The sequence below is a fragment of the Medicago sativa genome, chromosome 5 (genome assembly GCF_051527215.1).
Source record: "Medicago sativa cultivar Bolivia chromosome 5, Bolivia_mono, whole genome shotgun sequence".
In the NCBI taxonomy this organism is placed as follows: domain Eukaryota; kingdom Viridiplantae; phylum Streptophyta; class Magnoliopsida; order Fabales; family Fabaceae; genus Medicago; species Medicago sativa.
Genome location: NC_140753.1, coordinates 29,297,667 through 29,312,744, shown reverse-complemented (window position 1 = coordinate 29,312,744; position 15,078 = coordinate 29,297,667). Strand labels below are relative to the sequence as shown.

The 15,078-nt window shown below is 34.2% G+C and overlaps 1 protein-coding gene across 1 annotated transcript; it reads right to left on the bottom strand.

Annotated features, from left to right (window-relative positions):
• Positions 1 to 1,366: 1,366 nt before the first annotated feature.
• AGO7 (Argonaute family protein) lies at positions 1,367 to 5,927 on the bottom strand. Its single transcript, XM_085714963.1, has 3 exons — positions 5,376 to 5,927; positions 3,456 to 4,671; positions 1,367 to 3,079 (listed from the first exon to the last, which is right to left on the bottom strand). Exons 1-3 carry the CDS (start codon positions 5,731 to 5,733, stop codon positions 1,612 to 1,614), a joined length of 3,042 nt encoding a protein of 1,013 aa, XP_085571089.1. The 5' UTR covers positions 5,734 to 5,927; the 3' UTR covers positions 1,367 to 1,611.
• Positions 5,928 to 15,078: the final 9,151 nt, after the last annotated feature.

The window sequence follows — 15,078 nt, the reverse complement described above, 5'->3', positions numbered from 1 at the left end:
TCATTTTAATAACTCTGTCACTTACTTACACTTTATTAATGCTTGCATTGCATTGCATGGCAAAAAGATAGTCTGGAGTACTTTTTATTTACACTTGCAGTAATGCTTACTTGTATGAGTGTATAAAGCATATATCTATAGCATCTATTTGACTAAACATCTTTTATTTAATACTTGTACTTAGGTCAATCTGTCTTTACAGTTATGTAGTAGTAAATAGTTGCTTCACGTTTGGTTAGTTTCACAAGTTACTGCTGCTGCATGCATAACTACTTGAATCTCAAGATTCTCTATCATACAAGTAACTTATAAAAAGAATGCATATATTTATATTTATATATACTTTGTGTGATTCATTTATAGTTTTTCCATATAGTATTCTATGCTGATCCAATTGTTTTTGGCCTAATTTTGTTGTTTAGTGTGGACTATGGAAGCTATTTTTTATCTGCATAATCAGTTATTCCTTTATACTCCCTCCGTCTCTAAATAATAGTCGTTTAAGGTTGATGCACGATTATTAAGGAAATGATTAAATGTGTTGATTTTGATGGTAAAATTAATATCATTTACTAAAACACCCTTATTAATTGTAGTTAGTGGAATAGTTAAGTTGGATGAAGTTCAATAAATAAGGGTATTATAATGGAAAAAAATAATAAATGCTGCATTGGTATTCTAAAGTGACAATTATTTTGAGAAAAAGAAAAATGGGTAAAGAGACAATTATTGTGAGACGGAGGGAGTATAGTATATGGTTCTACAATAGCAAAGATTAATTATTGAATTAATTTTATAAAATTGATTTTTGTTAAAAATAAGATTGAACATACTACACTTTCTTCAAAATGAATTTGAATGTATAAAGATGTATATGAAAGCATCCTAGTCAAGTAAATGTTTGGATGAGCCATTTTAGAAGTGATTTTCCTAAAATTGATTAATGTAAATTTATCAATCAAGCACAAATTACATTTTATATACTCTAATCAAACTGAGGTTTGGAGGAAATTTTTTTGGACAAATAAAAACACAGATGCATGTTTGGTCCTTCAAAACACATTTTTCACTAAAATTATATTTAACAAGATACAAAATCAATTTTAAAACAACCAACATGAAACCAAACATACCACAAGTTAACAATTGAAGGGCCTTTGAAACTGAACTAAATTATACTAATAATATCTTTATGAATGTCAAAAACAAAACTAGTAGAGAAATAGAGTTAGAAATCCTTTCTAACTAACCAACATCTTTGGCCTTTAAATATTACATCTTTATGAATTGTTCAGTTAAGTAGAATGCAAAGACTACATATATGTTTTTCTTATCTTGCACAATACTATACTTCCCATGTGTTTCATTTTCTTGTTTGTCACAGAAATCAAAAGCTTGATCATGTAATTAAACAATCCAAAAATCAAATTACATTTGCCTAATAGATACCTATGAAGCACCAACACAAATACAAACACCAAACACTGGTAATAATTTGAAAAAATAGAACTGATAGTATGTAATCACAAGTCTCAGTGTCAGACACCAACGCATATCAAATGTGATCTTAATCTTAATCTAAAGTGTTGGTGCTACATAGATTAGCTATCACTAGCAGTAAAACATAAGCTTCTTGATGTTTTCACTAAGTTTAGGTAGAGGTGGTGTCTTCGGCGTAGCAGCTCTTGATAATGTAGAAGCACTTCTGAACAAACCTAAGGACTCTGATCTCTCAAGGTAGAGTCTACCTCTATATGCAGCTAAATGTGCATAATATGCAGGAGGAACTAATGAAATTGGCTTAGTACACCTAACAAAAGTAAAACACAAATTGTAAACAAGCTTTTGCAGTTCATCTGAGGTAAACTTATTTTCATCCCACAAGACATGGTAATGAGTTGGCCTACTTGTTCCCTTCACACCCCAATGACTACATAGATAGAAATCAAATTCCTTTGGATGAGTAATCACAGAATCAACCACAGTCCCTGGTGGAATATTTTCATATTGAAAGTGAAAATTGTTGTGCGTCGAAGATTGATCGGTGTCAGCAGGAAACAACCTCGTGTGATGCCTTTTTTGCACAACTACAAAAGTAATAAAAGGTTTATAACCATGAAACCTTGATGAACATGCTTGTTTTATTGATTGTAGTTCCTCTTGCAGAACTTTGTAAAACTGAGTTTCGCTAACACCGTCTCGGAAGAAAATTATTCGGTTTGGGAGTTTTTCCACTTCTTGATAAAAATCTTCAAGCAATTCTCCAACCATTGCACCTAGATCTGCAATAATTTCTTGCCTGTGTGTTTGAGACCTTATTCTTGAAATATATTTGTTTGCTGTTGGCCAGTTCATGCTACCAACAACAGCTGCGACAGATGGACTTGAATCGTCGAGAGGATGGGGATGCGTGACGTCAGCTCCCATGAACATCACCGGCTCGTCAATATTGAAAAGACGCGGTAATTGAGAAGGAAGCGAGTTGTACAAAGCAACAGTGCATCCACCAACTTTGGCATTGATCTTGAGAGCCAAATTAGCCAAAAACTGTGAACTTAATTTGATGAGATTCGGATACAAGCAGCACTGGCTTACAACACCGACACTTGTCTCGGCAATTCGTTTCAAATCTGCATACCCTTTGTGTTTTTTCTCCATTATACAAATAAGAAGCTGTAGATTGTTTGAGGCAATACTCTGGATTCTTTTGAGCTTAGATTCCAAAATTGTGACATTGTTAAGAACTTGGATTGATTCAAACTGCGGACTAATAATTGTGTTCTTGTTGAGAAAAATACCTAATTGTTCACATCTTTGAGTTAACTGGTTTATGAATCTTGGGATATGAGACTTTTGCTCAGGTGTGCCTCCAAAACTTATTAGTGCCCACCTTTCAATTGTAGTTCCTTCAAAGACATGGCCATCTAGAAAGTTCCACTGGCGATCGTGACGTGAAGGAGTCAGGTTTCTGACATGACCTCCATCTCCAAGCTTTAGTTTTGGAGGGTAAAGAATTCTCCCAGTCAACTTTGTCATTTCTCTTGAGACTTGGAGTTTGAATTCATTTTCCTGGTCACCACTGTCAAAAGGATTACTTTTAAAGCATTAGAAAGTAGAAAGAAACTAATTCAAAAACAATGTAATAATCACTTAAACACTGTTAACGCCACGTAGTCCATTTAACCGACAACATAATCACTTAATAAACGGTTTCATAGTTTGTGGATGGATGTTGGTTAAGATAGTCAAGTGTTCTGGTTTATTCCACAAGGGACAAAAAGTTGGGATTTTCTTCTGAAGGGCTAATCTGAACTTTGTGCTTTTTGTGAGGAATCAGAATGAGATTTCACTCAAATACATAAATGATCATAGAATAGAAGTACTAAGAAAGTACTAAGAACCATACAAAGCATTCTATAAACAAGAAATATGAAAGTAGTACATTGCAGTTATACCTGGTAGGACCAACATTTCCTCTCATGATGCCTTCGATGATGGCTTTTCGTTCTCCCGGTCTTTGACAGCCCATCTTGAGTATTTTTGCCGTCTGATCATCCGACAGTTTCCCAAGGAACTTCTGTCCTTCACAGATCACACAAAGCTCCATAGGGAGATAACAAGGTTTACTCCTACTAATTTGCAAGCATGGCCACTTTCTGAATTGAATGTCATAGTTATAGTGATCCTTAAAGTAACTCATAAGCCTCAGATTCTTTCCATCTCTATCAGGAAACCAAAGATTTTCAGTTGCCTCCTCAGTTAAGCCATAGACACGGTATCTCTGAACAGTTTCTCTATGGCAAACAAAGACTCTGATGTTCTTCAACGTTTTCTCTACTTCCTTCCTTTCTTCACAAGTTAGCTGAGTTGTCTGCCTTTGAGAAAGGTCTCTAAGAAACTCGAGACGTTTCTGCAAATACGGAATAACTCCAATACTCTCATGGAAAGCAGTTACTGAGAAGTCCACATTGAGAGCAAGTCCTTGTTGTGTTGGTCTAAGACTCTGAAAGAAGCCTCTCAATCCAACAGCTCCTCCACCGATATCTTTGCTTCTCCCCATTGAACTCGAATAGAATGACCTTCCAACAGGTATACATTTCTCAGTCGGACTTTCCCTCAAGACTACATCCAAAGCATGTAGATAATCCTGCGGAAGTGGAATCCCTTCGTCACCTTCTTTGCTCAAGTATTTAGTCAACCCCTTCCCATCAATCTTCGAAACTAGTTTGATATTTATCCGAAAAAGTTTATGCTGTTCACGTTTCTCATAAGGTGACGTCGATTTGCTAGTTGGAATTGGGAGGCTTATGTAGAACTCAAGCTTATCATTTTGGAATTCAATTGGACTATAAAGATTTTTCCTCCCATCATATGCCGGCAAAGCGCCCGATAAAATCTCGGCATTGTTATTTACCAATTTATGCTTGATTTCTCTAGCAACATCCTTAGAGGGATGAGGAGTAATTTCAACATTGTAATGATATATTTTTTGTGATGAATCAAACTTCACCAAAAAATGGTTGGCAAGGAGAGAGATCACAGGACCTTCTTGTCCACCACAATCTGGTCTCCTTGCAACAATTACTTCATGTGGCTTCCTTGTTGAAATAAGCTTCTTCCCATCAACTTCTTTAAAGGATGGTCTAGTTTGCTTCTGAATTTCCTTTGGTGCTAAATCATTATCATAAATAAGATGGTTCATCATTTTTGCATAAATTAATTGTTAAGCTCAAATAACTAAGTATCATTTTCATGTCACAGTTAGATTTATCTTATGTGAAGAATGTTATTAGGATAATTTCTAAAAGTGCTTAAAGCAAAAAGTAAATTATTGTTGCTTCTTATTAAAGCAAGTTTGAGAATAAATCAATTTTGACTTGATGTGAGACCAAACAAGTGATCATTTCACTTTAAATTAAATCTACTTTTAACAAAAAAACATCACTAAGCAAAAACATAACACTCAAGTTACAAAAAAATGTAATACAGTGAAACAGTGACCTTAAAGTATTCCCCCCAACAAGAACTTACATTTTCACATTAAAAACAGCAAAACAAATGTTAAAAAAAAAAATGCACAATATATAAACAAATCGTAAATTATTACAACCCTAAATGCAATGTTTAAAAAGTATATAAAAAGAGTAAGAAACAATAAAAAATTTATTTTTTTCACACTCTCCAATAAGTCAAAGTAAATTTAAAATTTTTTCTTAAAAAACCAAACAAACAAGGCTTAAAGAACAAATTTTTAGCATCTATATTAAAAAAAACAAGGAATGCAAGCAAAAGGGTAAGTTTGAAATGAAAAGAACAGTGAAGAATGGACTTAACCAAAAAAAAAAAAAGAACAGTGAAGAATGGTGCTTACTTACCAGGATCAAGTGAAAGTTGAGAAAGATTGTATTCAGATGAAGGAGAAGTATTGAGTTTGCATGGAAGTTTGTGCAAATGGGTTTTGAGATTTTGAGGGAAAGATGGAATCAAAGGTAGTTGTTGAAGTGAAGGTAAAGGAAGAAGAGCAGGGTAATATCTTTGAAACTTGTTTTGGTAGTTGTTGTAGAAACCAAGTTGAGTTTGGTATTGTTGAAGATGATTCTGATACTGATACTGTTGTTGTTGCTGTTGAGGGTGATGATAGTAATGATGATGATGTTGATGAGAGTTTGTTCCATTTTTGTTTGTGAGATTTTGGTTAGTGTTTTTGTTGGTTGAGTTTTCTTGTTGTTCCATGATTTTGATTTTGGAATAAGAAAATGGGAAGTGAGAAAGAGAGAATATTGTTGTTGGTTTGGTTTTTCTGATGTTATAGTTTGAAGATGTGACAAAGAACAGAAACTACTACAGTTACTGTTTTTAGAGAGAGAGAGAGAGAGAGAGAGATGAATATGAAGAACAAAACAAGAGACAGAAAGGGTGGTGGGAACAGAGAAGAGGTGTGACTTGAGAGTGAGATATAATAAAGGAACTTTGTTGTTTTGGGCTTTTGTTCCTGGCGGTTTTTTTATGCACTATTCTTTGAGATAAAGTGGTTGCAATATAAGAAAAAGAAAATTGGATAATACTTCATCCGTCCCGGAATAACTGATTCATTTTCTAAAAAAAAGTGTCCCAAAATAATTGATCCATTTCAATTTTCAATATAACTTTCATCATTCCCAATACAATATAACACTAAATAATACTACTTTTATCATTCCCAATACAATATATTCCACTTTCCCCTTTATTTAGAGCATCTCCAATGGGGGTCCTTACTTAACAAGGACCACTCCCCATTAAGGACCCTCCATTGGAGGGAGAAAAAATGAGTCCCCGTTAAGAAACGGGCAACTATATAAGGACCCTCTCTCTCCTGGGTAACTAACGGGTCTCACGTTTAAAAAAGTAATAAAATGTGTACTACTTGGTTCCACTTGTATAAAGGAGTAATAAAATGTGTACTGCTTGGTCCCACTTGTAAAAAAGAGTAATAGATAAATTATTTTTGTTTAATGATATAAAGATAGTAGGACATATTTAAGTGCTTTTCATTGGAGTCCTTATTAGTGTATTACCATTGGAGTCATTGAGTCCTTAATAGGTACTTTTATTAAAAAATTATAAATAAGTTATGTGTCACGTGGGGTCCATTTAAGGAGTCCTTGTTAAAGAACTACCATTGTGGATGCTCTTATACATTTTTCTTAATATGTGTGAAAAACAAAATTGTGTCAATTAAATTGGGATGGAGGTAGTAGTAAAAAAAAAAAAAAGTTGGACGGTTTCGAAACTCCGATGGTTGAAACCGAACATAGTTCGACGCAGTTTTACATTGTAATTTATTTTAGTTGTTGATTTGAGATTAGACGATATTCATTTTAATTTTAATATAAATAAACGATCTTGACCGTTGGTCCAAATTAAATAATTGAGAGTAGGAACTACGTGTCAAATGGTATTCATGCAATGACGGAGTCAGGAATTTTATAGAGCCTCCGCAAAAAATTTATCACAAATTCAAATGTGATATAATATATAAATAATCAAAAATCGAAATAAATTATTTGAGAAGGTTAAAGACAAGGGAAGGCAAAAACGAAAAGAAATGTCAATATATAAAATTCAAGTAGTTTTATGCTTAATTACTCCTCTCTATGTTTGATTGATCATCTCCTTGTTAGTTCTTCTGTTTGATTACTCCTCCCTATTGGTTGGTTACTTCTCTCTCTATCGATTTTTATGTTTCGTCATTTCTTCCTAGTAGTTCTTATGTTTGTTATGTTTCGTCATTTCTTCCTATTGGTTCTTATGTTTGGTTTGGTTTTATTTAGTTATTTTGTTTTAATGATTTCTCTCTTTCGCTGTCTCCTCTCCATGATGGTTACTCACTTTGATGGCTCCTCTTCTTTTGTTATGATGCTAGTTGTCTTGATTTATTTTCAAGGTTAATTTGTAACAAGTAAGCTTTAATTTTAGGGCTAGTGTTAGAATATTAGATGTTTTGAATTTATATCATTGAAGTATGTTATTTGTTTTCTATTTGAAAAACTACTAATGCTTCATGTTAGTGCATTTTGAGTATAATGAGAGATGTTAGATAATATGTAAGTATTCAAAAGGTTTGCTCATTATAATGAAACTTTAGTCGTCTTCATTGTTTTGCTCTTCATCTAATTATCTAGTGCTTCTATATTATAATGAAACTCTAGTCGTCTTTCATATGATTCTCTATACAGTTAACAGTACAAACATCAAGACCTATACATAAGGTATGTAAAATCATAGGCATGACTTCTATTTTAGCAATAAGTGACTTATTTTAGGAGCTAAACTACTATTTTAATATGAATTTTGTTGGAAAATACTTATCGATTAAGGAGACCAATTATCTACCTTGATGATTTTGGTGCAAGGCCACCACCAATCAGAGGACAATCATAAACCCATCCACCTGTGACAGCACCAACAAATATAAGACCAATATCAGGACCGATGAGAGCACTACTACCACCACTCCACCTACAAACAAGTCCAGCACCTTGACTACCAAAAAAGACAAGTTAAGGTATTTGAGAATTCTTATGACATTGATCTCAATTAGGTTGAGACTTATCATTTATTCATGTGAAGTCTAATTATATTATTGTCTTGTTTTAACTATGGTTTATTTTATCTGTCAAAAAAAAAAAAACTATGATTTATTTTGGTTTAATTATTATTGTCTTCTTGGTATTGGCTTGAGACCTGGAAGTTTTCTCCTCCTTAAGATTTCAGGTTTCATTATCTCCAGTGTCAATTTAAATGGTAGGTAGTAATATTTTTGTAGACTAACTTGTATTGTCTCATAGTTGTGAATTTTTTTGTGATTTACTCTTGAGTGAAATGTACCCTTGAGTTGCATTAATGAGAGGGTAAAATGGCATTCACCAAAGAGGTTGTCTTTTTTGTAGTTTCCAATCTGTCTTTGACATTAATACCATCATATAAATGGTCCTTCAAACACTGTCAAACACTTTTCCTTTATCTTTGAAAAAGCAATAAGAAGTCAAATTAGGAGAAAAAGACCAAAGAAACCCCCCCCCTCCATTCTGTTTATTTATGCTTATATGGGGATTTGGGTTTCATCAATCAATTTGGGTTAACATTTTGTCTCTCTTTAGCAGTATTTTCAGTTCACCATGCTCTAAAACATTACCATCTCATTGTTATGTCACTATTGTTGTCCATTGTGTGCAGGCTTTAATCAATTCTCACACATTGAATTTTCAGCATGTCATGAATTATTATGTACATCAAGAAATTGATCTTCTTGCGTCATCAATACTATGATTCTTCCAAATCTCTATTCCCCTTACAATAAATAATATTGTGATAGTACTATATTTTAGATAGAATGGGACCACTTTTACAAGCCTATGTTTTTTCCATGAGAGATAAGAAAATGGCAACAGAAACGGAATCCAAACACATAACAATTGACTATTGCAATGGCAGACTTTGAGAATGTTCAACCACTAGCACACATGCAGCAGATAAATAATCACAGAAGAAACTATACTCTCTAAGCATGGTATATGGTTTTTTATTAGCAAGTACTACCTCCGTCCCAATTTAATTGACACAATTTTGTTTTTCACACATATTAAGAAAAATGTATAAATAAAGGGGAAAGTGGAATATATTGTATTGGGAATGATAAAAGTAGTATTATTTAGCGTTATATTGTATTGGGAATGATGAAAGTTGTATTGAAAATTGAAATGGGTCAATTATTTTGGGACACTTTTTTTTTAGAAAATTGGTCAGTTATTCCGAGACGGAGGGAGTAATTGTTTGTACATATACTTTTCTATATTTTTTATTCAACTTTTTCATAAATATTTGATTTAGTATTTGACTTTTTTAAAGTGAGCAATTTAATTATTTCATTGTTAGAACATCAAAGAGTAATAGAAATTAAAGTATACGAAAGTAGAAGATAATAAACAAAATCAATCTTTGTTAACGCAGTTCAACCAACAATACTTAACTTTGCGCTATAGAGCAGTTATAGCTCTCTATTATTTCTATGATGATTAGAGTTTTGGCGTTATAAACAATATAAATAATACTAAAATTCATATTAAAACAATACCCCTGGACTGAACCAATACATAAAGGCAAGGCTATATATGAGCCATACTCAACATTCATAATAATAATAATAAAGTAAGCAATTTAATTTGGAGATAAAGAAAGTATATTCAATATTGATAATGAAATCATTGACTAATACTATGTCTACATCAATATAATATATTATGAATGTATTGAAATATCAATACTTTAAGTTGAGATTACTAACTCTATCATCTAAATAAATTGTCCACTTTAGATAAACTAAACCGATAGTCACTTCAGGTAGCACTTTGGAAAGCAAATTTAGGCTCAATCAATTTAACTCCTAGTCTAATCCTGAGAGGTGTAGCTACATATTTTCTTAATGGCTACTTATTAGAACAGAGGAAAAAAGGTGGAAAAAACAAAGAAACTATTTTATGCTTATCACTTGTTCCTATAGTTTTCCTTTACATTAATTCTATCTTTATCTCATCTTTAATTCTTACTTTTGGTTTACATTATTAGTGTGTGGCGGGGTGGGAAAGGATGATTCATGCATTTGGGAAGGTGTGTTTCTTGAGACAACCATAAGTTGAATGTGATGATGAAACAAATGTGGAGCCTTAAAATATGCTTACTTTGAATGTTATACCACATAGTAACTCCACTAATCATCCTTGGTTTTAATGTTGTTTGGATGATGTGGGCTCTTGTAAGAAAACTATGAAGTTTGTTTCAATCTAATTTACTTGTTATACTTATGACTACATTCAACTCGATGAACTAATTTATTTGCGCAAGAAACTACTCAATTTATATGTATATTTGTACTTTTGGTCTCTAACATTTAGACAAATTTAGATTTTAGTCTTTTTGAAAAAAAAATAGATTGTCTTTATAATTGAAGAATCTTATTATTTTAGTTTTCCATTTATCCATTCAACATAGATGATGCGATATGCCACGTCATATTTTGGCGTTATGTAGTATTGAGTTGTCACATCATTTTTTTACAAGAATAAACTTATTGCATTTCATTTAAAATAATATTAGAGATACACAATGGAATTTTAATATGCATATGAAAACTAGCATGACAAAGAGTTGTCCTAGCAAAACTATGAACAACTTCATTGACTTGTCTCCAAATTATTTTTTTTTTTGATGTATGGGAAAGCAAAAAAAACAAAAACAACAAAAAAAAAACAAGTTAAACTCGGAGGAAAGTTGTCCCCATGGAGTCAGCAATAAGAGTAGTCGAAAGAGGAGTTGGACACTGTCTCCAAGCGATCGAGTCTCCTTCTAATCTTGCTCCGTATTTCGCTAACCAATCCGCACAACTATTACCTTCCCTCAAGGAATGATGGAAAGTCAATAGCCAAGGATAATCAATAAAGCTCTTAATGAGGTCAATAACTGGTGCATAGGGATGAGTTATCGGAACTCCTTCCTTAATCAAAGTCAAAGCCGCCTGACAATCTGATTCACATTCAACATGACGAAAGCCATTATTCCATGCCATCTGAAGGCCGTGAAAGATAGCTTGTAGCTCTGCATTCATATTGGTAGTAATACCACAACTGCCAGAGAAACTGAATAACCAATTACCATTAGTGTCTCTAATTAAACCTCCGAATCCAGAGCGACCCGGATTACCAAGAGAGCTACCATCCACATTTAATTTAACAGCTGCACCTACTGGAGGTTTCCAAGCTACCAAACGTGGTTCCTTATGTGTGTTGGCAGAACCAAAGCACCTAACTGTTGCTTCATGTTGCGTGTAAATGAGATTCAAAACTTTCCAATCTGCCCAAAAGGTGTCAGAAAAAAGTTCTTCATTGGGAGTTCTCCAAATGAACCAACAAGATATCAAGAAGAGTTGTCCGTCCTTCTCATAAGCAAAGTGTTTAATCCATTCATAACAATCAAACATCTGAAAGTTATGTTTATTAGGAAATTGCAACAAAAACCATATTCTAAATGCTTTCGGACAGTCCCTCAGAGTATGCATAATTGTCTCCTCAACCGCCCCACATCTTGGACAAGAGGCATCATTAGTCATATGATTGTTGAATCTAGTGGAGTTATTTGGTAATCTGCCATGCATAATCAACCAAACAAAAAACCTTATATTTTCAGCAACCTGTAACTTCCAAATCCATAGCCAACTAGTGTCATGTGATAGCCTATTATCATCCATATCCAAAAGCCACCTATAAGCACTTTTGGTGGAGTAAGTGCCTACAATATCAGCTTCCCAAATAAGAAGGTCTGCATAAGTATTATTTAAAATAATACTTTGCATTTCAAGTTTAATGTCTGCAGGAATTTGAGTAGCTAAAATATTGAAATTCCAAATGCCAGATTGAACCACATCACAAATTTGGAGATTAGTATCAATTATATGAACAAAAGGAAGTCTATCACACAACCTACCATTATGAAGCCACCTCTCATACCACAATGATATGTTACCGCAACCGACTCTAGTAATAAAACCGCCATAAAGAATTGCAGCAGCTTTCATTATAGATCTCCATGTGAAGGAAGCTCCAATATAATCACGACCATCAAAAATATGAGAATTTTGAAGATATTTGACAGATAGTAATTGAACCCACAACTTATCAGGGTGATGAAGAAGCTCCCATACATGTTTGCCTAGCATAGAAGTATTGATGTAGCGGGCCCTTCGTATCCCGAGACCGCCTTGATTCCTAGGTTGAGAAATATTATTCCACTTGACCCAATGACAACCTTTTCCCCCCCAAATAAATTGATTGATGCAAGAGTCGATCTTATCACAAATTCCCTCGGGCACCCATAGATTTTGCATTGTGTAAATAGGCATTGAACTCAATACGGACCTAGCAAGAGTCGCTCTACCTGATCTGCTCAACATCTTACCTTTCCAACCTGCTAATCTGGAATTAATACGATCCAAAAGAAAGGAGAAATCATAATTCTTAACTCTACCAGAAAGAAGAGGGAATCCAAGATACTTTCCAATATTAGTGGTCTGACGAAACTCAAGAATACTTTCTAGATGCACCACTTTAGTTCTAGACAAATTCCTAGAAGCCAAGAATTTAGACTTTTGAGCATTAATCCTCATCCCTGAAGCTAAACAGAAGGACTGAACCACATCTTTGATTATCCTTGCTTGAGAGGAGGTGGCTTTAGCAAAAAGTAAACAATCATCTGCAAAAAATAAATGAGACACTGCAGGCCCGTTGTTGTTAATCTTTATAGGCTGCCATTGATTTATTTCAACTTTCTCCTGAATGAGTAATGCCAATTTTTCCATGCAAAGAAGAAATAAATATGGGGACAAAGGATCTCCTTGTCGAAGACCTCTAGATGGATGGAAATCTTCAAGCTTTTCATTATTCCATTTTAAAGCCAGGGTGGACGATTTAATGCCACTCATGATTAAGTTTATAATTCGGGATGGGAATCCAAACTCAGTTAAAGTTAGTTTCAAAAAATCCCAATTCACACTATCATAAGCCTTTTCAAAATCAATTTTAATCATCAGACAACCAGCCTTACCTTTCTTCTTGTGCATGTAGTGAACAATTTCTTGAGCTATGAGGGCGTTATCTGATGTGCCTCTGTTGGGAATAAAGCTGCTTTGAAGCGGGCCAATAAGATCATCCAGATAAGGCCTTATACGTCGAACAAGAATATTTGAAATCAGTTTCAAAAGCACATTGCACAAACTGATAGGACGAAAATCTTTCAAGATAATAGGCACATCAACTTTTGGAATTGGAACAATAAGAGTCTCAGTTAGCACAGGATCAATAAAACCAGTAGAAAAAGTAGTAGAGACTAATGTCGAAACATCCTTAGCAACTATATTCCAATAATGCCTAAAAAAACACCGGTTGGAAGCCATCTGGACCTGGGGCTTTATAAGGATCCATGGGGAAGAGGGCATCCTTGACATCTCTCATAGAAACTGGACTCAAAAGAAGGGTGGAGAGCTCTTGAGTAATTTCAGGGATGTTATTCAACGCCAAACTAGTGGGATCACAACGGCTATTAACTTGAAATAGTCTTTTAAAGAAAGTAGAGGCCTCCCTCTTCAAGACATTATCATCTGAGCACCAAATATCATTGATGTTAGTCACCATGTTCCTCCTCCTTCTTATGATGGTCTGAGTATGGTAGAATTTGGTATTTTTATTACCAAATTTAATCCAATTTTCTCTAGATTTTTGATACCAAAGTAATTCCTCTTCCTCTAGAACAATAGAGTATTGTCTCTGAAGATCCATCTCTAAATTAATAAGATCAGACCTTGGACAAGCATCGAGCTCGACATGTACTCCTTTTATACGTGCTTCTAACTGACGTTTGCATCTGAAAATATTTCCAAAAGTATCTCTATTGAAAATGATGGATTGTCTTTTAACTTCATCAAGTTTCAAAACAACATTACCATTAGAATTTGACCAAGTTTGATCAACAAGTTGCTCATAATCTGGATGCGACATCCACGCTGCCTGGAAGTGAAAAAGTTTGTTTTTGGCACTGTTGAGTTTATAGCAACTAATCAGCAAGGGATTATGGTCAGAACCATGTTGCGGTAACACCTCCACTACAGCATGTGGAAACGCAATTTGCCAGTTAACATCCGCAATAACTCTGTCCAACCTTTTTCTAACATGACCTCCAAATTGAACATTCTTTCTCCAAGTATACAATCCTCCAACTGTATGAATATCGAGCAAATTACAATCATTCATCAAATTTGCAAAGAGAGAAGCTCGATTCAAATTAAATTGGCCACCAGAAACCTCTGTTGAAAATAAAACTTCATTGAAATCACCAAGTAAGAGCCAAGGACCTTGGACAAGGCTCCTAAGGCTACGCAAATAGGTCCACAGATTGCACCGATTGGCGAAGATGGGGGAAGCATAAACAGAAGAAACATACCAAGTAGAATTGCCTATTTTAATCTCAAAAGTAATAGCTTGTCTCATACTATCTGATGACAGTCAATTATTCGCTATTTTTAGTGTCATTTTCATCACATTTTGGAGTTCACAAGCAAGATTAAGCAGCAAGAAAAGCAAGAAAAGCATGAAAAGTTGAAGATTTTGAAGAAAGTAATTTTCTGAAGAATATTGGAGTTCATAGTTATTTTGAGCATGATAAAGTGCGAAAAAGAGGAAAAATTGAAGATGCTGGAAAAACGCCAAAAACGTGTCACGATTTGCCAAAACGTGACACGATTTTACCAGACCAGAAAAACATGCTCTCGGCGTTGGGGTAAAACGTGTCACGATTGCAAAAACGTGACACGATTTCTTCAGCTGTTTGTAAAAACGTGTCACGATTTACTTAAAACGTGACACGATTTTAGGCGAATTTATGTGCCTATTTAAGCTGAAGTCTATTCCAAAAACAAGGGTTACGAATTCTGGAGAGAGAAAGTGCGATTTGCAGACCTGGAGACTGAAGAACGGGGCGATTTCCTCCATTCTT